General features: G+C 48.3%; 1 protein-coding gene across 1 annotated transcript in view; it reads right to left on the bottom strand.

Annotated features, from left to right (window-relative positions):
- Nucleotides 1-897: 897 nt before the first annotated feature.
- Nucleotides 898-23,473, bottom strand: part of CCND2 (cyclin D2) — a 39,661-nt gene continuing 17,085 nt past the window's right edge. Inside the window, exon 5 of the mRNA XM_075441721.1 lies at nucleotides 898-5,012. Coding sequence (XP_075297836.1) covers nucleotides 4,857-5,012 — 156 coding nt within the window. The 3' untranslated portion in view covers nucleotides 898-4,856. The remainder of the gene's footprint in view (nucleotides 5,013-23,473) is intronic.

The raw sequence follows: 23,473 nt of genomic DNA on the forward strand, positions 1-23,473 counted from the left end.
ATTTTTTTTTCTATTTGTTCCTATTCATTTGTTTTTGCTAGAATGTTTCTTCATTTTAGCAACGTTTTCCCCTTTTGAGTATTTTTCCTTCTCCCTGTTCATCACATCTTGGGTTTTTTCCTTTTTTTTTTTGTTTGTTTTCATTTCTCTTCTCTGTTCTTGGCTGTATTACTCACTTTGCGATGATGTTACTTTTTCCCCAGTGTGTCTGCCCAAATACCTCTTCTTCATTCTTCGGTGCCTCTTTGCTCTCCCCAGGGGTGCCCAACGGCCTGAATGCAGTAGAAGACTGCTATGGGATGGCAGCGAAGGAGAGACCCGAGGTCAGGCCAAGCACGTCACACGGGAGGTTGGTCACATCACTGCAAGCATCCGCAAGCAGGAGATGGGGACGTGGGAGAGGCAGAGGGCGAGCATCCCACCTCCTGGCCGCAGGCTGAGGATGGAGACTCGGCGCGTGGAGGCTCCATTCTTCCCGCTGGCTTCACCACAAAGCCCTCTCCTTTCGCTCAGTTTGCCCAGGGCTTACATAAAGCAAATCAACAGAATTTTTGCAGTAGCCGTTTAAATGCCACCAATAACTGCGTGAATATTGCAATTAGTTGCAAAAATGTGCACGCTGTATACTTACAAGAACTTTTCCACCAGCTCAATTAGATTTCCACACAATGTTTCGATCCAGTAACTTACCATTTTTAGGACTTTGCTCTCCTGAAATCTCACGGGACAGTTTTCACAGAAGAAACATGGTGGAATTTGCAACAAGCTACGTTTTAGAGGAAAACAGTTCATGTTTTATGTATCTGCTAACACCATCTACCGAGGTAAGAGGCTTTAGAATCATGTCTCCTTTTGCTCCATCTTCACACTGGGATGAATAAACCCAAGACAGGCAAATTTAGGTCAAGGTGAGTTTATTGTCCATACAGCATACCTAATCCTGCCAAAACACTTTTCTTAGAACCATCTTTTAACTAGTCAAAACAACAGGTTATTAATAAAATGACAACACTGAACAAAGAAGACCTTTTAAAAGGTAATCAAGACTACACCGTATCAGAGTTTTTATCCATCGAAAACAACCTCACATACTTTCTATATACTTTTGCTTACACTGATCATGTCTACTACCGCACTTTCTAGCATCCCCTGACCATATAAACATCCACACCTCTTAAAGAGCACATTGTGAGATAATAACGTTGACTTGATATGGCATCACACTCGATAAAGCAAAAAAAAAAAAAAAAAACCAAAACAAAAAAAAAACCAAAACCAAAAAAGTTTGAGAACAGAAACTGTGCAACCGAGAGTGATTTCTGAGGTACATGAGAACATGGTAATAAACATAGTGGAAAAAATCCAGTGGCCAGGTGGTTTGTAATTAAGAGCCGTCAGATTATTCAAGCATAAATCATCGACATTGAAATGGGATTAGTAGTATTTTTCTTTCACAAGCATGTTGGGAATATAAATAAATTGATTACGAGGTGCTTCTACACTACAGTAACGGCAGGGAGGGCAAGATCGTCAAAGTACCACCAACAGGGCGCTGAGAAAGGCTTCTCGCAGTTCTGCCAACCCTTTGGCACCTGGGAAGGCACACTCAGCGACGTCTTTTCTTTGAATTAACCAGTAGGAAGGTTTATGATTTCTGCAGTTCAGGGGAAAAAAACTCACACCTCATTTGCAATAGCACCTTTTTTTTTGACATCTGTTAAAAAGGAGTACTACGCAGTGTTTTTATTTTGAATGCTGCTCTGAAAATGCTCAGGTTCTAGGTTTTCCAGACTTCAAATACAGTACGCTTCTGGGTGCAAGCAGGAGGTCAGTGTTTTTTGGGCACGGCACTGCAGCCGAGGACACGCTAACGCCCGGCGGTGAGCTGGGTCCCTGCGGGGGACTGGGGATGCCGACGGCGCTGGCCCCTCCGGCCGAGCCCTCACCCCCATCCCCGGCTGCGCTGCTGAGCCCCGGGGGACTGTACTGCAGGAGGGGGGTCCCCATGTGGGACCCATGGGACGAAGAGCAGGGGCAGGCACCCTGAATGCTACTCCAGGCTGCGCTCGACCCACAGCAAAGGGGTCAAGCCCAAGGGGAACGAACCCCACGGACATGACGGCCACGGAGCCTGCGCTGGCTGTGGGCAGCGTGGAGAGCCCGTCCCGCCATCTGGGGACCCCCGGCACGCGTCCCCACCAAGCCCCGCTCGCTAACGCAGGAGGGCTGTCAGAGAGTGAGCTGATCTGTCCCGCACACGCTGCGTGCGGCTCCGCGGTCTTGCTTCCACAGAATTAACTATTTTTTTCCCTCCAGGAGAGGCACCGTCGGTGAACTTCAGGTGCTCCCGAGACGTGGAACATCAAGGCAGGAGGTGACGGCGGCGAGAACAAGGCTGTCCCCAACCACCGCTTTTGGGAAACGTGGACCTGCTCCAGCGAAGCCGCTGGCGGAGAGTCAATGCATTTTTTCCACTATGAAAAGGATACCGAAGACCGAAAGGGAGCCAGCGCCCCGGCTGCCTGTGACCTCTCCCCGGTGCGGCCGGAGCGCGGGCCCCCACGAGAAACCAAACTGTCACGTTGTGAGGTATTGTGAAAATGGGAACCATTTCTGTTTTGTCCAGTAAACCTGAGGTAAGTATACCATCTTTGCAGGATGTGATCAGAAAGGAAGGGAGGAAAAAAAAAAAAAGAAAGGAGGAAAAAATAAAATAAAATAAAATAAAAAAAAATCATGAACACGCTATTAAGAAAAAAAAAAAAAACAACTGTACAGGGCATTTCCAGTAAATCAAAGAACTCATCATATCTCCACTTAACCATCTACTTCAGGATTTGAAATTTAAGCAGTAAAATAATATATTATAAAAATGTTTATAAAATAGCAGCACACTCAGTGAAACAATACAGCTAAGTACTGTTAATGTGAATAAGAATGAAACAAATCATAGCTTCTTAGCAGCGCAAAAAAAAAAAACAAAACCAAAACCAAAAAACCCCCAAAAACCAAAAAAAACAACAAAACTTTAGAATCTTACTCCATTTTCTACCCTCATCTAGCCAAATACGGCTGAGTCCATTCATATAATATTCTTCGAAGTAGCATGTTCTTTCCGGATTTTTGTCTCAAAAAGGCAAACATTAACATCTCAACCAACAGCTTCATACTGTATAATTTGCAAACTGTTAATACAATTGTGCAAAAAAAAAAAAAAAAAAAAAGTTGCTCCACCTCCTTTGCCATCTAAATGCCTCTTCGTTACAGATGAAGCAGAAAAATAAATTCAAGTACACTGAATACACCTTTGCAATAAAACTCCAAGTCACACACCTTGATGTTGACCACTCGTGTCTTTTGCACCAGCAATTTTCTTTCGTCGTCCATAGATAAGCATGCAGGTGGTATTAAGATCCTTCTGTGACACTGACCAATACAAATCGTCAGGCTTTTCTCCGGAATGTCATGACAGGAATGTCATCTGAAGCAGGTGTTGGTATTTCCAGCAACACCGCAACTACCCAAGTACACCAGATACTGGAAAATATTGACTATAAAAAGCTATATGCTTTGCTTTCGTGACTTTTTCTTTTTTTCTTTTTTTTTTTCCTCTTTTTTTTTCTTTTTTTTTTTTTTTTTTCTTGGCAAAATCGTCATAAACCATCTCATTTAATCCCTTAGGAACAATTTTCAAAGTGCTTTTCGAATGAAACGGTTTACAAAAACGCTCACTGTGGATCACTAGGTAATGAAATGCTGAAAAAGTGTGCGGGGGCGGTGGGGGAAGATGGGTAGGCAGAAGAGGGATCGGACCAAATCTCATCTTCTTCAACACAGTGAGGAATTGTTAAAAAGGAAGATGGACAGAGCATCATTTAAATGTCTTTACGGCCAAGCTAAGGAGCTGCCAAAAGTTAACACTGACGTGAAGCATTAGCGTCGTAATGCTTTTCACAGATGATCCACCGCATCTTGCAATCCAAAGGTCGGAGGCAGTCTGATTAGCCGACTGGTCGGAATTAATTGGTGCATTTCCCCCATCTAACGTGAACACTCGATAACTTTGGCTTGGCCCACAGCTGGGTGAATGGTATTGCCCTTACGCCAAAGATGCTGCTGTGTTTAGAATGAACCATTTCTGAAGGAAAAGTAGTAAAAGACAAGAGGGGAGACAGGAATTTGGAAAAAAAAAACCAAAAACACACCCAAAAAACAAACCAAAAAAACCCACCTGCTCTTCTGGCTGGCAAATAAAGCATCTTCTTTCTTAGGTAGCAGCTACCACAGACAGCAAGAGTAAACAAAACTAACATACAGAGATCCAACAAACACTTCTGACTAATAACAGAGGTGACAGATCAGCAAATCTCTTCTGCATTCAAAATGGTTCAATTGCTTCAGGGATCTTTTCCCACTTTGCCCTAAACCCCTCATTCTATTGCTTTGCAATCTAGTCAAGCCATAAAATCGCACACACGATTCCTTTCTTAACTAAAAAAGGGGTGTATGCACTAGGTCATAATACACAGACAAGTATACTCTACTTTGTTCCCACAAACGCAGGCTTACATTTATCTAGCTACTTTGTATGCTTTTATAAGCATGTAGTATCACTGATACATAATCAAATAGCAATTACCAAATATACTGTGGGATTCCCTTCTGTAGAACATCACAGGCACCAAATGCGCTTTTTTTTTTTTTCTCATTATTCAGTTTTTGTATTTTTTTTTACCTAAAAGAGCTTTAAATACATTCTATGTGGGAGCAGATTAAAAAAAAAAAATCACTCTAAAAATAATAAAAAAAATAAAAGGGCTGGGGGGGAGCAAGCGTGACTTTCTGTGCCGACGTCCTCACAGGTTGATATCTCTCACATCTGTGGGAGTGCTGGCCTGGTCCAGTTCATCCACCGTCTTAGAAGGATTGCTTTGCTGTTGCTGCTGCCGGACTTGCCGAAGGCTGTTTACTAGCACCGCCTCGATCTGTTCTTGACAAGCTTTCAGGCAGTCCTAGGGGACAGAAAGCAAATTGAGCAGTTAGTGGAGACAGATAGACAGGGTTTTTTTTCCTTACGGAGCTAGCAGAAGTTGGAAGAGCATCATTCTGGTATGCCCAAGGAGCATCTGCTGCGACAGAAAATGACCTCACGTTTTCAGAGGTAATCACCTTTTACAAACTCCCCGGGTTGAACAATGCTAATGCCACGTTTACTAGAACTTCCAAATCTTTGTATTTTACCTGTCCTTGCTCATTTGCGTGGTCTTCCTGAGTGGGAACCCGAAGTGTTGCAAAAAATTAAAGGCAGGGTATACAAATTTTTGCATTCTCCTATGCAGGGTTAACTGACTTGGGTGGGTCTTCACTACAGAAAAGCTGCATTTTTCTCCTGACAAACCAACACGTGCTAGACCAAGGTTACGCAGCCAGAGGCACTTCAGCATTACCATCAAGCAAACTGACGGTAAATCAAAGCGAAGAAGTTTTGAGGTCCCTGAAAAAGCACAGTGGGCTGTCGCTGAGTTTTTATCAGTCATGCATTTGGGTCCCCGAGGCAAAGGCAAAAGAAGGATCTGTTCATCTGCGAGAAACCATGCAAGGGGAAAGAACGCTGCAGCCCCAAACACGCAGCCACGTTACCATTCTCTGAGTGCATTCCAGAGAAGAAAAGTGATTTCAGCAGCAGAAGAGGAGAAGGTGTAGGGTACGTTCCCACCCCTTCACTCAGAGAGCAGGACTGTTTTAGCAGCCCCAGGAACAGTTACTGGCAATAATTCACAGAAGATACTACAGCAAGGATGGCTACTGGAAAAAGATGTGAGTCAAAAACTGGACAGCCAAGCCTCGGAGACCACCACATTACAAATTATGCTACATAACATCTGGAGAAAGAGCAGGATACAGTACAGGTACACAAATTTGGGAGCCATGTACATTAGGAGTCCCACATAAATCATTAAGTATAAATAAACAAATGTGAGGGATTCACCACACTTAAACCAGACACAGTGACAAAGATCATTGAAATATTACAGGATGTTCCACATTCTTGATAATATGCTGGAAGACCAGATAATACGGTTATTTAAGAATCAAGAAGTGTGAAAAAACATTGACAAACACAGAAACTGAAAAATAAAAGCCAAGCCATGACGCCAGTTACGTGCAGCGCACTGGGACTGTGGCAGTCTCAGTGCGGCACCGTGTAGGTGGGCAGGTGGTGCTACAATAAATGGGTTTTTCTAAAAGCAGCCACGTAGAGTCCTTCTGCAATACTGGAAAAGGCACCAACGCTGTAAACTCACTGAAGCCTCAGTCTGCAGAAGAGCTGGGTCTCTCCCAAAGGCTTCAGGCGATAGAGAAACGCAGTTTTTCACAGCAGGAGTTCTACAGTGGATCCCTGGCAGCATCTGGCAGGGGCGGTGAGACCTGCTATTCCCATTTTCAGGCAGGGGAAGCTGAAGAACGGAGCTGGGCACTGACGTCCATGAGGTCCCACAGGTGCTTGTGTCAGCCTGGGAACCGAGCATGGGATGCGACTGCCGCGCCGGGGAGCTGGGCTCTGACCAACAACGCCCACCTCCTCCACACAACACCAGGTGATTCGGGAGAGTTGGAAATATTCATGTATGGAGGTTTAATTTGTCACCCTAGCCAGACTGGGAAAACACGTCAAACGCAGCGTATCTGGCCGCTGGTGACATTTACGTTCGTGACGGGCGCAATCAGCCGCGGTGGGTCACGAACGCCCATTTCTCTTGGCTACTAGAGACGTCGTCGAGATCTCCTGAATATCTGGGCTACCTGCGCGCAGTCTGACTCAGGAGTTTGTTCCCTCAGCACGGCGAGTAACGCCACGGCGACGCAGAGCACGGGGCACGGCGGCATGGAAAACCTCCGCCGCAACGCCGCGTGCGTGCGGCCGGCAGACCGAGCCTTCCCCGTGTCCGTTCGCCTTTCGTCCCGAGAGCCGGGGACGGCGGGGCTGCCCCTGGAAAAGGAGCTGCGAGCACGCTGACCGGCTTGCGGCCGCGCCGCACCTACCCCGGCGCAGCTCCACTCTAAGCAACGCTTCTCACTGCTAGCAACGTTCCCTGGTCTCAGTCACCCGAGCTGTTCTTTTCCCTCTGTCTCAGGCTGGCTTCTCCATGGAAGGGGAGAAACCACAACAAAGGAAGTGCTGCTGTGTCCAAGGAAAATGTTGAGGAAAGCAGGTCGTTTCACCAGCGTTAGCCAGCTCTTGACTGAAGTTTCAAACTGTTGTACGCCCAGGGAGGTGATGGAGTCTCCTTCTCTGGACATATTCAAGACCCACCTGGACAAGGTCCTCTACAACCTCTGTAGGTGACCCTGCTTCGGCAGGAGGGTTGAACTAGATGACCCACGGAGGTCCCTTCCAACCCCAACCATTCTGTGATTCTGTGTAAGTATCATTAGAATTCGTCATGGCACGTGGAGGGCAGGTCAGATGCTTTCTGATATTCCCAAGAAATGCACGCTAGCCAAGATACACGGCCCAGAAAACTTCATATTGCTCACACTCAGGAAAGCTTATGCAAGGCTTGGTGTTCAGCTCCCATGGCACCGGACCTACAAGACAGATCCTCACAGGCAGACCTAGAGCAGCTGTTGTCTCCTCGGCCTATGAGAAGACCAAAGCCAAACCACAGTGCTAATGCAAAAGTCTACGAACCACAGAATCACAGAATGCTAGAGGTTGGAAGGGACCTCTGTGGGTCACCCAGTCCAACCCCCCTGCCGAAGCAGGGTCACCTACAGCAGGCTGCACAGGACCTTGTCCAGGCGGGTCTGGAATATCTCCAGAGAAGGAGACTCCACAACCTCCCTGGGCAGCCTGGGCCAGGGCTCCGTCACCCTCAACATAAAGAAGTTCTTCCTCGTGTTCAGCTGGAACTGTGCTACAGTTTGTGCCCATTGCCCCTTGTCCTGTCGCTGGGCACCACTGAAAATGGTCTGGCCCCATCCTCCTGACACTCAGAGGTGTTACTAAGTCTGGTGAACTTCACTCAGAGCCCTTAAGATCACGGATGTCTGTGCCTTGGAAGAAGGCTGTTGCCATCCCTGTTTGCATCCCAGCCCGGCTGAGGACAGGAGGGTCCCTGCAGAGGTGCATGGGAGTTCCCCACCAGCCCAGGCACCCACCTTTCCCTCCTCTGGAAACCAGGTTACAGGAGGAATTGTATGTATGTGCCATACCACTGCCACAGAGTCTCAACACAAATGAAGCACGATGCCAAAGGAAGCTGGGGCACAGAAGGTTTTTTTAAGCTGGCCTGGGAAGCACTGAACACTGAATTTAGGTGACTGGCTGGAGACTCCTCGTCTCACGGAGCACCGCACTCCGCTCCTGAGCTCCAGCTGGCACCAGTGTAGCCCACAATACAGCAAGGGAGTCCCACAAACTGCTCTTGGTTGCACCAGCCCTTGCCCGTACACTGTAACGACTCCTGCGTCAGATGTACTGCGAAGAACACAGAATCACAGAATGTTCGGGGTTAGAAGGGACCTCTGTGGGTCATCCAGTCCAACCCCCCTGCCGAAGCAGGGTCACCTACAGCAGGCTGCACAGGACCGCGTCCAGGAGGCTCTTGAATATCTCCAGAGGAGACTCCACAGCCTCCCTGGGCAGCCTGTTCCAGTGCTCCGTCACCCTCAGAGGGAAGAAGTTCTTCCTCATCTTCAGACGGAACTTCCTATGCTTCAGTTTGTGCCCGTTGACCCTTGTCCTGTCGCTGGACACCACAGAAAAGAGTCTGGCCCCATCCTCCTGACACCCACCCTGCAGATATTTATAAGCATTTATTAGGTCCCCTCGCAGCCTTCTCTTCTCCAGGCTGAACAAGCCCAGCTCCCTCAGCCTCTCCTCGTAGGAGAGATGCTCCAGTCCCCTCACCATCCTCGTAGCCCTCCACTGGACTCTCCAGTAGCTCCTCATCTTTCTTGAACTGGGGAGCCCAGAACTGGATGCAGGACTCCATATGGGGCCTTGTAGCTGCCTCTGGGTTGTGCTCTGATTTCCCTCATTCTTGTAATTCACAGAATCATAGAATCATAAAGGTTGGAAAAGACCTCTCAGATCAAGTCCAACCACCAACCCCATGCCTGCTAAACCATGTCCCCAAGTGCCACAACCCGATGCTCTGCGAGCAGGAACGATGCTCTTGGAAGATCAGAGATATCTCATGGGTACCACCACTGCACTGCCACAGCCGAAGCATCATCACCGTCATCTGCAACCAGTGAGTAACTGTGGGGCTCAGAACCATGGAGCCCGAAACGTCACGTCAGCTCAGTGGCACGCAGGTATTATCGGCGTAGTGAGGAGATGACCACTCCGACAGCACCCAGGCTGGAAAGCCGCAGCGGAAAATGCTGGTCTTTCCAGTGCCTGGAGACAGGACACCAGCTCGTCCCAGTGCCTGGGCAGACCTGTGCTGGGCTGCGTCCCCGTCTCCATCCCACGCCAGTGCCCGCTGCCCTTCCCAGCACCCCACGCTGTGAAGCTCCCCGGGTAGGGTTCACCAGAAAACCCATGCAGCTACCGAACACGGGGTTGGTGCATCGGCCTCATCACCGCCGGAGTCTGACGGAGGAGGATGTGCCCAGCCCAAGCCACGAGCGCTGCCCGGCAGGCAGAGCACGGGGTGGCAGCCCGTCCCCGCGCCCATCGGCTGCCGGCCTCCCGCTCCCCGAGGGAAGGGAAACTTCAGTGCCCGAGCTCGCTCGGTGCGGAGCAGGAAGCCTCGGAAGGGAGAGACCGAGGCAGGCGCCTTTGAAGACGCAACAAAACACGAGCGCTGTGGATTTTCACGTGACGAGATCTGGGGCAGATAAGCAAGATGGCAGCACGCCTCACCTCAAGGGCTTCTTTCCTTTTAGCAGAAGGTAAGGAGAAGGTTTCTCCATCTGTTGCCACTCTTCTGCTGCTGATGGCGAAGCTGCTTTTTTTTAAGATAAGGATATGTATCACAGAATCACAGAATGTTCAGGGTTGGAAGGGACCTCTGTGGGTCACCCAGTCCAACCCCCCTGCCGAAGCAGGGTCACCTACAGCAGGCTGCACAGGACCGCGTCCAGGAGGCTCTTGAACATCTCCAGAGGAGGAGACTCCACAACCTCCCTGGGCAGCCTGTTCCAGGGCTCCGTCACCCTCAGAGGGAAGAAGTTCTTCCTCATGTTCAGATGGAACTTCCTCTGCTTCAGTTTGTGCCCGTTGCCCCTTGTCCTGTCGCTGGGCACCACTGAAAAGAGTCTGGCCCCATCCTCCTGACACCCACCCTTCAGATACTTATAAACATTTATTACGTCTCCCCTCAGCCTTCTCTTCTTCAGGCTGAACAAGCCCAGCTCCCTCAGCCTCTCCTTGTAGGAGAGATGCTCCAGTCCCCTCATCATCCTCGTAGCCCTGCGCTGGACTCTCTCCCGTGTGATACCTGGCACAGCACAGTGTCAGAATGCTGCACACAGATTTGAGCAACGCGTTTTGCGCCAGATGAGATGCCAACTAAACCTGTCGATGGCTTTTTTAATAAACTGGAATTGGCAGAAGAAGTTTACACTTGGCCGACGCAACGTGTGAGCACAATGCTTGGTCTCTTCTGTGAAAAATCCTAAAACCACATTTGCTGCGCACCTGAACCACTGTCTCAGTCTGCAACTAGCTTTAAGATGTATGAAGTACACTAGCTGGATGCTCATCTCACCCGAGAATGGAGAAAGAAATGAATTTATTATTTATCTTATCAGCCAAATTGTCATAGTGTGATACAGAAAGTGGCTTATTTTGCAGATGGGGCTACCACTTCTGTTCGCTTCACTGGAGCTTCCTGTCAACTCAACGCTAAGTGACACAATCCAAAAAATATAAAAAACCTGTCAGGACAAACAGCCTGGCCTCCCCATGATGCAGTGTTTTTAAGCCCTCCAAGTTTCATGTGGATTTGCTGCATGTGTACATATTTTATTGGTGAACTTTCCTTTTGCAAGCTTTAGATAGCACTGACAAGAGAAACTTCAAGCTTTAAAAAACATATCAAAGAAAAAAATATGAATTGCACTATTTTCAGCAAATATTCCTTGAAGGAACACTATAATGCACTAAAGTAATGGCCCTAGATTTTGCAATACAGGGACTGGGCCACTCCTTCAGAATATTGTAGGATTGCCTTTGTTGTTTTTATAAATAAAGTTTTTTAAGTGTGTGTCACATGGATCAACTTCCCCATTCTTCTACACGGTCTAGTAGTTTTAATGATTAAAATAGTTCAGGTACTTTCCATTCCATAGTTTTATTTTTACTTCACTATGTACAGAACTAAAAAGGCAATTAACTTTTGGGTTTCTTTTTTTTTTTCTCTGAAAGTTTTTCATCCCTGGGTGATTTTACTAGCACGCTTGAAATGCATTTGAAGGAAAAGCAACGTTTTTCTGTGTCCGATGGGGAGCACCCTGGTGGCTGTGATGGAAATGCTGGCAGTGAAAACAACTGGAAGGAGGCATCAGTAGGTCCACGGCAGGATCTACTTATTCAGGTCAACAGTAGCTGAGGATTTCCATTTCCCTGCATGACAATCTTGAAAGCAAGCACAAGCACTAGGAAAGATCATGCAGAATATTTTACATCATTCATTTTCTTGAACTTTTCAACACTCTGGTAATACAGATACCCTACACTGCCCCCCCAGCTTCCAGTCTTCAACTGATGTTGATAATGCCATTATAAATACGCCATCGGCAAGCTATTAGGGGAGGCATCTCACTCGGCTCTCGCTTTGCACTGGTAATTACTGGGATTTTCAGTCCCGACTGCTCCGAGCTCCAGGACTACCTCACCGTGACCCAAGCAGCCTGTGTCCCCAGCGTAAAGCCGAGTTAAGCACGTGCAAGACATCCTCTCCAGCTTGCAAGACCATGACCGCACTGCTAAATATAAAAAAACAAAAGGGGAAGGTATTGAAAACACATTTTATAGATATTCTAGTAATTTTGACTGGGTTTCTGCCATAGAACTTATTTAGCCATTTTCAAGTCTTCCTTGGCAATCCGTCCAAACCGAAGCTGACAGATTGCGCTTCTCAGATGACAATGGTCTCTGCAGCAGATCCCGCAGCAGCTCAGCACCAGTACACCACGTTCTCCACAAAGAAGGTGACCACTCCTCCCAGGTGCCAATAGTGGAGTGCTGTCACAACAAAGCTAACCCGCTTCAGCCATGCATCTTTCCTCTCTTTCCCCGTTTTGAACCAATCCAGAGCTTCTGTCACCATCAGGGGACTGTGGCTGTGTATTTACTGCACCTACTCCTACTAAAAACAGACCACTCTAAAACAGATCTAAACCACCACATTCTCTTCACAGCCAGGCAGTGCGCTCCTCGGGCCGGCAGCCACCGCAGCTTCGCCGCTCACCGACCCCGGCAGGCAGGGAGGCACGCCGTGCCGAAGTGACCAGCTCAGCTCCGCTCTCTTCAGCGGTGCCTCGGGACACAGCACCTTTTGTGTCGTGACTCTTAGCCTCCCCTTTCACATCTCGGTTTTGGCCTTGCCTGGGAGAAGAAATGAGAAAGCTTACCCCGGCCAGCCTCCTGATGGGTACCTGGAAACTGCTCTGAGCCTTGCAGCCGCCCAGCTTTTTGCCCATCCAAGATGGCACTCAACTGGGAATAGCAGTGCCCAGAGAAAATACATTATGGCAGCATTTAAGAAAGAAACCAAAGACTGCAAAACTATTGTTTGACAAGGTTCCATTTTAATTCTCTTAACTTTATATACTGCTTAACCCTTGACACAATCTTCGCTTTACGGTGAGGTGCTGTGCATCAGGAACCGCAGAGTAAGGCCAGCACCAGCAGCAGCCCGAGCCAGTTAGACCAGCTTTGATCAGACCCAGCAGAAACCACTGACACCGCACCTCAGAGCCCTGCCTGGGACGTACGAACACCCAGCTGCCAAGAGCTCAGCTTGGCAACCCCGGGGAAGATGGCAGGGATCGGCGCGCCCGGCATTGCCACCACCCCCCAAGCTGCGCTGAGCCCGGGCCAACGGCCACGCAGAGCCGTGAAATCCTTTGCGGCGCCGAGGCTGAGGACGATCCCGCTAAGCGACGGAGTGGGTCATTTCTCAAGGGCTCTCAAAAGCCAAACCACTGCCCGACTCCCCTTTACAACCAGCAGCAGAAGACAGTATGACTGTTGCCATATAGCAGCAGAAGACAGTAGGACTGTTGCCATATATATATATATATATATAAAATATATATATATATATAACATATGGACACAAACGATGCAAAACACCAAGCTACAACTCTGCTGGACACTTCTTGGTGCTCCCGTGTTTCCTCACCAGATTTAGGAGCCTGGATCCAAACCCTGGATGCTTTGCTGAGCGCTCAACGTCCCAAAAGCTGGGAACACTGCAAAAGCCTCCTGGCACTTCTGTGGTTGGTTTTCCACATATACATTAATTAGTTCACAAATCACTGCTAACGCCCCTGATGACTGCCATAAAGATCTCTTCCTCTTTCTTAAAACTAATTGCAAAAGGGAAACCAGGAGACTTTTTTTGGGTGCGGGACCTGGTAGGATCAATGGGAAGGATGCTGGAGATAACTCGCCTGACGATAGTGTTCCCCGGATCATCTCAGAAAGCAGCAATCAGACACGCATTCACGAGCTGGGATTTACATAAATTCCGGCGTGGGACGTGTCATCTGTACTCCTGAATACAAAAGACGGCTGGATTCCTCCGCTGGTTCACATTTCGGCCCCAATTCAAACCTCTCCAAAGCACATGCTTCACTGTTGACATAAACAGGGATTCCTTCCCAAAGCGGGGCCTTCGTCTGCCGAGCGCTGGCCTTTAGCTCGCCGACATTCTCCAAAACAAGAGCCTGAAAGGCTGCTGTGGGAATATCATGCCCATTTACTGCATTTACTGTATCTCCGGGATTTCACATCTGATGGACGCAGTTTAAAAACAGAAATATTTTCCCTCCTAAATATGTCTATTTTTGCTACTGTAACAAATAGCGTCAATTACAGATAAGCGTCAATGTCTCTCTTTTTCCATCCGCAAGTACAGAAAATAGTAATTTGCTGTTCCAAAGGGCTTTTCGTGCAGACTAACCAGGACATCTCACTTTAAAAAAAAAATAAAAATAATCCATCTATGCTAGCATTTCTCCACTTACTGTTGCTACATTATTGTAATAATGCAACACAGAAGATGACTAACATTAAGCATCTGAAAGATGGCACATTTTTTTCTGCAGTTTTTTAGTCTTTTCAGCACTTTCAACGGTGCACTTTCTAGATTCAGTTCCACTGTCTGCTTCAACAGTCCGTTTGTCGGTTTCCTGTTGCTCGTGTGGGTATTTCACATAGCAACAGGAGAGAACAATGTTTTCAGAACTGGAAAAAGTGAGAGTAAAGCCAAAACACTGGCAGGGTGATCCAGGGGCAGATGCCATGCCTGAAATTGCACTCCCCGCTCAACGTGACTTGGGATTTGGAGTTGATCTTTGCAACCGTGAAGAGCTGTGAGCTCACCCTGCCGTAATTCCAATAAATTTTGATTTAGAAAAAGGGGATTTTGAAAAAGCCGTGACAACCCGCTTGCGTTACACAAAGCTGTGCGAGCTGAGCAAAGATTCCCCGCCGGCGGCCGGGGGCAAGTCTCCGACCAGACACCCTACGGCCGGCCCGCCAGCTCCTCCGGCGGCGATGCCGCGGCTGCGGAGCCGGTTCCTCGGGGGCCCCGGCTTCCTCGGCGCGCCGGCCGAGGCCGTGTTTATGAATGGATCTGACGGAACTCCGCCATGAGCCCGCGGTGTAACTGCATCGCCCCATTGTTGCTACACACGCACAGCGCTCACTGGGGAACAAAAAGCTGAATGAAGCGGAGCAGCTGCCAACTCAGGCAAAGACAACTTAGGAAACTATCTCATTCTTCCTTTCTTTCCGAGGCTATTTTGTCTGTTGTTTCCTTGCATACAAAATGCGGTCTGCAACGAATAAGGCAGGGTAAGATACAGTGAGTCCTGTTACTTGGTTCCAAAACCACAGGCCCTAAACGCCACAAAGGAGGGGATAAATGGTGCATGTGCTGTAGGGACAGTGTTCAAATGCTATCCATTCGAGACACATTTCCACGATTTTATATTGTGGCTCAACAGAAACGGAGTTCTTGAGCGTGGTGGTTCTGAATGTCATTTCTGTGCAGAAATTCGCAGGGATCTTTATGAAGGGACTTGTCAGACTTTGGGGGGGGAAGAAAAATCCCAGCACTGACATATGTAGCACATTTAAGTGGAGATATTTTAAATGCCATTTATTATGGATCCAGTCTTCAAAACAGCCTGACTCCACATTTTCAAGGGCTCACAGCCAGCTGTTTCGATAAGACTTTAAGAAAAGCTTAGTTCCTTTTTTCTTTCTACCTCAGGCCCTTCAATATGCTTTGGATTTTCAAAACCACTCGGTACACACCAGTTCCCATCTGGGAAAAGACTTCTAAAAAGGACTCGGGCACGCATACAAATCTACACATTGGCTCTGCCTGAAAACCCTTCACAGAATCACAGAATCACAGAATAGTAGGGGTTGGAAGGGACCTCTGTGGGTCATCTAGTCCAACCCTCCTGCCGAAGCAGGGTCACCTACAGCAGGCTGCACCTTGTCCAGGCGGGTCTGGAATATCTCCAGAGAAGGAGACTCCACAACCTCCCTGGGCAGCCTGTTCCAGGGCTCCGTCACCCTCAGAGGGAAGAAGTTCTTCCTCATGTTCAGACAGAACTTCCTGTGCCTCAGTTTGTGCCCATTGCCCCTTGTCCTGTCACTGGGCACCACTGAAAAGAGCTTGGCCCCATCCTCCTGACACCCACCCTTCAGATATTTATAAGCATTTATTAGGTCCCCTCGCACCCTTCTCTTATTCAGGCTGAACAAGCCCAGGTCCCTCAGCCTCTCCTCGTAGCAGAGATGTTCCAGTCCCCTCATCATCCTCGTAGCCCTCCGCTGGACTCTCTCCAGTAGCTCTTCATCTTTCTTGAACTGGGGAGCCCAGAACTGGACACAGTACTCCAGATGGGGCCTCACCAGGGAAGTGTAGAGGGGAAGGAGAACCTCCCTCGTCCTGATGGCCACACTCTTCTTGATGCACCCCAGGATCCCATTGGCTTTCTTGGCAGCCAGGGCACACTGCTGGCTCATGGTTAACCTGTCGTCCACCAGGACACCCAGGTCCCTCTCCACAGAGCTGCTCTCCAGCAGCTCCACCCCAAGCCTGTACTGGTGCATGAGGTTGTTCCTCCCCAGGTGCAGGATCCTGCATTTGCCTTTATTGAACCTCATCAGGTTCCTCTCTGCCCAGCTTTCCAGCCTATCTAGGTCACTTCCACTGCTGCTGATGCTGGAGAGGACAACTCCTTTTGTCACCCTGATGCAACCTTGAGACCTGGGCTCCGGGAAGAAGATGCTCCTCATGTGCGCATATAGCCCTCGTTATCACACAGAGTGAACCTGGCCAGCCCTTCTGGTGGCTATGGTGCTACAGAGTTTATTACACAAAACGCTACGAACCAGCTTAATTTGGGATCTAACCTTGCCAGCTTTCGCCAATGATGTAAGCCTGAAAGTATTTTTAATATGAGATAATCATGTCTATGTTTCAGTGCACTCGGTCTCATAGAAAGAAGTAGGAAGGGGCCTCTGGAGCTCACCTAACACAACCTTCTGCTCAAAGCAGGGTTATCTTAAAGACTTAGTCGTGTGCCTAATTCTCACTGACTTTAGCCTATAGAGTTCTGGTCCAAGGTGCTTTCTAACAGGTAAAGACCTCATCTACCTACCCCTGCAGCAGTTTCTCCAGCTCCTCAGAAACCTTAATGTATTCCTCCTTCATGAGGAGATGGGGGCACCAGGGAATGCAAGGGCAGGCTCAGGACAGACTCCAGGGAGATGCAAGCAGTACCCAGGTCAGGGCACGCATGCCCCGCACGGCCAGAGAGGCAGTTTCCAGGCCTATGGCTAGCGAGCTGACACGCTGAACTGGCGGCTGCTCTTCCCGGAGGTGAGGAGAGAGATCTGCCCGGGAGAGGTCTGTGGCAAAGCAAAATATTCATTGCAAGGTCTTCAAATGTGCCCCACCCATTCAGCTACCCTTTCTCATATCCCGTAATTGTGAGCGGCAGGGATGCTCGTATCCTCCTCTGAAGCATCTGGCTCCACCAGGGACAGGATACTGCGTGCACTGGGGACTGAGTCTGGGATGCTGTGGAAATTCCTGACTTCCCAAGTTGTTTATTTTTCCGTTGCAACAACCCAAGAGATGTACAAGGAGCTCGGCAGCTTCCTGTGAGTAGGTCTGTTAACTCTCTGCCCACCAGCCTCTCCTCTCCTCTTCAAGCAAAAGCAAAGGAATCGTTCCCACCCTCTGGCTGCAAAATAGATGAGAACATGTGATCCCCATCCTGCAGAGCTGTGTGAAGCTGTGTGGGACTACCTCTTAATGATTCTTTGGGACAACAATGCTCAGAAAAGGCAATTCAGACGTACCACGCAGAGCTACTTTCACTACCCATAAGGCTGCTGAGCTTCTCAGCTTCTCCAAGAGTAGCTCCCTGGTGTTTATTTGGGTAGGTGGAAGGAGTAATGAAACCGAGGTTTGCCTGGCCTTGTTGTCACTGTCTCTTCAGACTGTGATTCAGCCTTCACCAAACGGCCCAGGGCAGCTGTTTATCAGACATAACTGTTATCCATAGGATGACACTGGCAGGATGCCTAAAGTCCGGAGCGCTGCTTTGGATTCATACAAGGATAGCCGACACCAATGTGTTTTTGAAAGAAACACTCGTGTGGTGGTTGTTTGCTTACCCAACAGCTGGGTTCTAAATTAAATGTTGTTTATTAATAACATATTTTTGGTTTAATTCTTAACGAAACATCCATTAAAAACATTACAACACTAAATGCCAAACTTCAGTCTCAGTTACACCAGTGTGTACCTGAAACAACTACGCTGACTTCAGCATCTTGGTTTATGCTGCTATTTCCCAGCAAACAGATAGCACCCTCAAATTATCATTATAAAACAGTAAAAGTGCAGAAAAGCTCATTGCAGTTAAGTTGCCGTCAGGATTTCACCATCATTCTCTATTTTCATACACTTGCAACTTTGAAGCTGAAATCTTTCATGCTTCACCTCAGACGGGGATATTTTTTGGAAAGCCAATGAGAAAGTCCCATCATCTGTTCCCATGCTCAGCAATGACAGACACCAAAACAAAAAGCAGCAGAAGCCCCGGTCGGGAAGGACAGGACTCTCCCCCCAGCTCTTTGCCGTTTCCTCTGGGCTACTGGGAGGCATGGCTGGACAAATTTTTTTCTCTCTGCAGAACTGTAATTTCTGTGAGTTCCCTCGCTATTCCACCACATGATGCTCCGGAAGCCGAGGACCTCTCATCTCTTCCTCTTCTCTAACCTCCCCTTTGAAAACAAAATCATTCACACAGTGACGACGAATTAATTGTGTCGCTGGAGGAAGAGCTCTTGGGCATCAGAAATTAGGAAGTGAGAGAACTGAGCCTGTTCATTCAACTTTAATTGAGTCCCAGCGTAAAATAGATTACAATAGTCTTTAGCCTTCACTAGCACAGCCTTGGGCTAACTCTTACACAACCTAGCCAGTACATTTTTTCCAACAATACATTTCACAGATGAGGCTGGTATTACCACCTATTGCTAAGACTGCCCAATACGCCTCTGAGAGCCTTTTTTTAGTTCCTTCTCTCTCTCTCAAGCTTTAACATGTGGGATGAAATTTGCCAGTCCTGGGCCCTGGTTCCAACCCAAAAGTCATGGTGAAAGTATCTTCCAAAATATTGATCCCATTTCCAGACAACTGGCTAATGGAAAATACCCTATTTTACCCAAGCTAAAAATTCTGGCCAGCTTTGGCTGGGCTGAAACTTCAGATCTTTCAGGAGACAGATTTTGTGTTAAAGCCACCTCTGCCACAACAACGGAAACATCCCGAAAAATGAAAGCACCTCTAACTTCTGCAAAGACTTCAATATTTTAGCGACTGAATTACCCAGATGCTCCTTTTGTCCCGAGCGTGCTCTGACTCGGGGGCCAAGCGAGACTCTCCTCAGCGGTCTGCGCTGCTGCGGGCGGAGACCAGGGGCAAAGGGAAGAAAGCTTGTCTCTGCCCAGTGCTGACAGACTCCTGGAGAGGAGATGTGACCAGTAAAATGTTAAGAGTTCTTTGTTATTTGGGAAGAGCAATTTTGTTTTTTTTTTTTCCGAAGGCGTGTAAGCTCAGCCAGATCTGGGCAGATTTTCACCAGGATGGCAAAAAGCACATTTCTGACAAAAACACATCTGCTAAATTTCAAAGAAAAGGCGTGAAGAAATTTTCAATGCAAAGAACATCTTTTCTTCTTCTAACTACCTAAGAACTACTAAGCTGTTTTCACAGGTATTTTCTTTCAGACTGAAACAATCAGGACAGAAAAATTCAGCACAAGAGATAAAGGTTGTCCAATCTGCAAGATGCTGCAAAGGGCCTTACATTAAGAAGTGTTGGGATGTCAGATGAAAGCTTCATTATCTCCTACGATAAAGAACATGAGCTTCAAGTGTGTATCACAGAATCACAGAATGGTAGGGGTTGGCAGGGACCTCTGTGGATCATCCAGTCCAACCCTCCTGCTGAAGCAGGGTCACCTACAGCAGGCTGCACAGCACCTTGTCCAGGCGGGTCTTGAATATCTCCAGAGAAGGAGACTCCACAACCTCCCTGGGCAGCCTGTGCCAGGGCTCTGTCACCCCCAAAGTAAAGAAATTCTTCCTCGTGTTCAGATGAAACTTCATATTCTTCAGTTTGTGCCCACTGCCCCTCGTCCTGTTGCTGGGCACCACTGAAAAGAGTCTGGCTCTGTCCTTGTGACACCCACCCTTAAGGTACTTACAGATCTATATTTGTAAGATTCCCTCTCAAGTCTTCTTCAGGCTGAACAAGCCCAGCTCCCTCAGCCTCTCCTCGTAGGAGAGATGCTCCAATCCCCTCACCATCCTCGTAGCCCTCCGCTGGACTCTCTCCAGTAGCTCCTCATCTTTCTTGAAGTGGGGAGCCCAGAAGTGGACACAGTACTCCAGATGGGGCCTCACTAGGGCAGAGCAGAGGGAGAAGACAACCTCCCTTGACCTGCTGGCCACACTCAATGCACCCTAGCACACCATTGGCCTTCTTGGCAGCCAGGGCACGCTGCTGGCTCATGGTCAACTTGTCGTCCACCAGTACACCCAGGTCCCTCTCCACAGAGCTGCTCTCCAGCATATCAGCCCTTAGTCTGTACTGGTGCATGGGGTTATACCTCCCCAGGTGCAGGACCCTGCACTTGCACCAGCCAGCCACCAGAAAGCAGCACATGGAGAGGTGCAACAGGAAAACCCGTGGGTGGAATCCTGACCGTGAGGAGCAGCCACGCCAGCAAGCAGCTGCATCTAGCCTTGTGGGACCATTTGAGCATGACCCCATGCAGCATGAACGGCAATAACCCAACTGACAGGTTGATTAAGGAACAGATTACTGCAGCAAGGACTGCATCAGGAAGGGTGCTCAAAATCTCTTTGCTGGCAAAAATGGCGGGTGAGGGAAGGAAATGCTCTTCCCTGTGACCAGGGAATGGAGGCACAGCTAAGCATCTTGCAAGGTCCCAACAATGTAGCCGTTGTAGCCCATGTGTTGAGCTCGCTTGCCCTCACCTAAGAGCTGAGTACTGTCAGCACCATGCTGTTACTGCAACCCAAACCTCCTGTCCATGCTGAAAAGGAGCAAGAAGGGAAGAGGTCTTGTGACTGCACAGGGAAACTCGTAGAGGAGATGAAGAACTACCCTGAACAACTCCTTGGCACCTCCAGAAAGATGGAACCCAGCTACTCAATGGTTGATCAAAATCCACCAAACACATCAAATACAAATACACCAGCAAGAGCTACCTTGGCATCTCCCTTCCAACAAGTGCTGTAATACTGTGGAAACAATACCAGAAGCTTATCTGGAGCTCATCGATATGGGGAACACGGTCTGGTGATGGAAAGACTGCATCATTAACCAGATGACACAGGAACAAAGCAATGAGTTCTGCTGAGAGTACATGTTCCAGGTTTGTGTTTTGGTGGTACCTGAGCATCACCTGCTTCTGTCCTCAAAAAGGACTTCCAAAGGACTACCCACAGATTTCTGTGGGCAGTGATGTGTTCTGTTCTGCTTCACAGCAGCAGAAGCAGATGCCAACCCTGTGAAGGCTCCCCCAAAACTTTCCAATTACTCTCTTCTCCCGCACTCTGCAAGTCCCCCTGTCCCTTCTCTGCCACCCTAAGGGCTGTTGGTGTTCCCATTCCTCACCCCACACTGTCGTTCCCTCACTCTCATTGTTATCCTTGTCCTGCTGACTACCGAGTTGGTCCATCACGCTGTAATTTCTAGCGCTGTAGTACAAGAAGCTCACAGAACATGACAGTTACAGATGTTCCTCTCATGCCCACCACTGCCTGCAGTCCCTGCCCTGTGCCACAGTGCTCAGCTCTCCTAGCTGGCTGTGAGGCCATTCTCGGAAATGTATTGGTGAACTGATGCAGCTTAGAAATCAAGCAAGCTCCCCTGACCCCCCAACTCCAAAACAAGTGGTCCTTCCTCTCTTCTTTAAGCTGGATCAGTTCAGGACGGGTTTGAAGCACAAGGGTATGAGCAGCTATGTTGGTCTACAACAGCAAAAACAAGCAGCAGCCAGACATCAACAACTTCACCCGGCATTGTCATATAACAAGGAAAACCACAGTGGAGGGGCATCAGCCTTTCAGACACTCTGTGGAGTTAAGGCATGGAGTCATACAAGAAGCTCTTAGTAACCAGCACCAACTGTTTTCCTTATTCTGTGGGTATTTGCAACCTTGGCTGAAGACAGCACTTTTGCTAACAAGATGTTCACCTCTCCCTAAATCCCTGTCTTTCTCTGCTCGGTCTTCTAACGACCCTCTCACATCTGCTCACTTCTTTTAAGAGTCCTCCCAGACATCTGCCGGATGCAGATTCCAAACCTCATCGTGTTACATCCAGCCAGACAAACATCCAAGGAGAAAATTTCACCCAGCCAACAACTGCTGGTATCAGTACCGATAACGATAGTTCTTGTTACCCACATAAATGAAGTAAGCTTGATGGATTTGCCTGGTCTAAACGTACAAACGAGCTCTGTGCCTTGTTTGCACCAGGCCATGCAGTCGGAATTGTTACACAGGATTCTTCTTCCCGCACGCTTCAAATGCTCACTGTCACATATCACCGCTCTGTTTCTCCATGCTTATGAAACAGACACAAAAGAGCAATTACCTGTGTAAAGTTTTCATTTACACTGAAATAAATGTGTGTTAAACCTCTGCAGCTACTTGATTTACATTATAAGTGTTCGGAATTGGAAATGTTCCTTTTTCTGTGCAAAACCCAGATCCAATCAAAAGAAATGGGAAGCTCCAGAACTGTACTTGAACGTTAGGCTTCATCTGACTGAAGGAAAAAACCAAAAATTGCATAATTCTTCCCTTTTTGTTAAACTGGACTATTCCTTTTTAAACAAAACGGAGAATATTTGTTGGAAAAAACAAACCCCCTCTTGACAATGTTATCACAGATCTAATAATTGCACAGTGCATTCACTCTGCAAAGTAAAAGCGATGAAAAGTTTTATAGTTAGTACATGTTAAGGACGACGCACTGGAAACCGATACTTCTACGGGAAAAAAAGCGTTACCCTATTAGCAGCCTGCGTTTCAGAAAGCCTCACTCCTTCCCTTTCCTTCATCCCCAGACCGAGCGGTCTGGATCTGCAGGAGCGCAAGCTCTCCCCGCAGTGCCCCACCGGCACGAGGACGCGGTGGCAGAGGCACCGGCCCTCAGGGAGGGCACCCTGCGTGCTCCTTTCAGCCCACCCACCTCTCTGCTGGGAAACACCAAGTACACCCGTCAGGTTTGGGTTTTTCTCGTGTCCCCACCAGAAGCTGACCCCAGACCAGTAAACCTGAGTGAGCCTGAGCACCATTCAGCTGCCATCAGACTCACCTCTCCTACCAACAACAGGACTTTCTGACAAGCCAGGAGATGTCCCTCGTGGGGAGAGCTTACTGAAGTTACAGAGAAAAACCCCGACAGCCTGGGCTGCACCTGCCTCACGCTGTGCCAGCGCCGGAGGATGAGCTCATTATTCACTTCCTTCAAGTCAAGGGTTTTTCGATGATACCTCAAGGAGGGCCAGAAGAGCAGTTTCACAGAATCACAGAATGTTCGGGGTTGGAAGGGACCTCTGTGGGTCATCCAGTCCAACGTTGTGAACACAGGACTGGCGCATATACTGGTTTACCTTACAGCTCAGGGGGTGCTGTCTGCTTGCTCGT

This window comes from Opisthocomus hoazin, chromosome 1 (genome assembly GCF_030867145.1).
Source record: "Opisthocomus hoazin isolate bOpiHoa1 chromosome 1, bOpiHoa1.hap1, whole genome shotgun sequence".
In the NCBI taxonomy this organism is placed as follows: Eukaryota; Metazoa; Chordata; class Aves; order Opisthocomiformes; family Opisthocomidae; genus Opisthocomus; species Opisthocomus hoazin.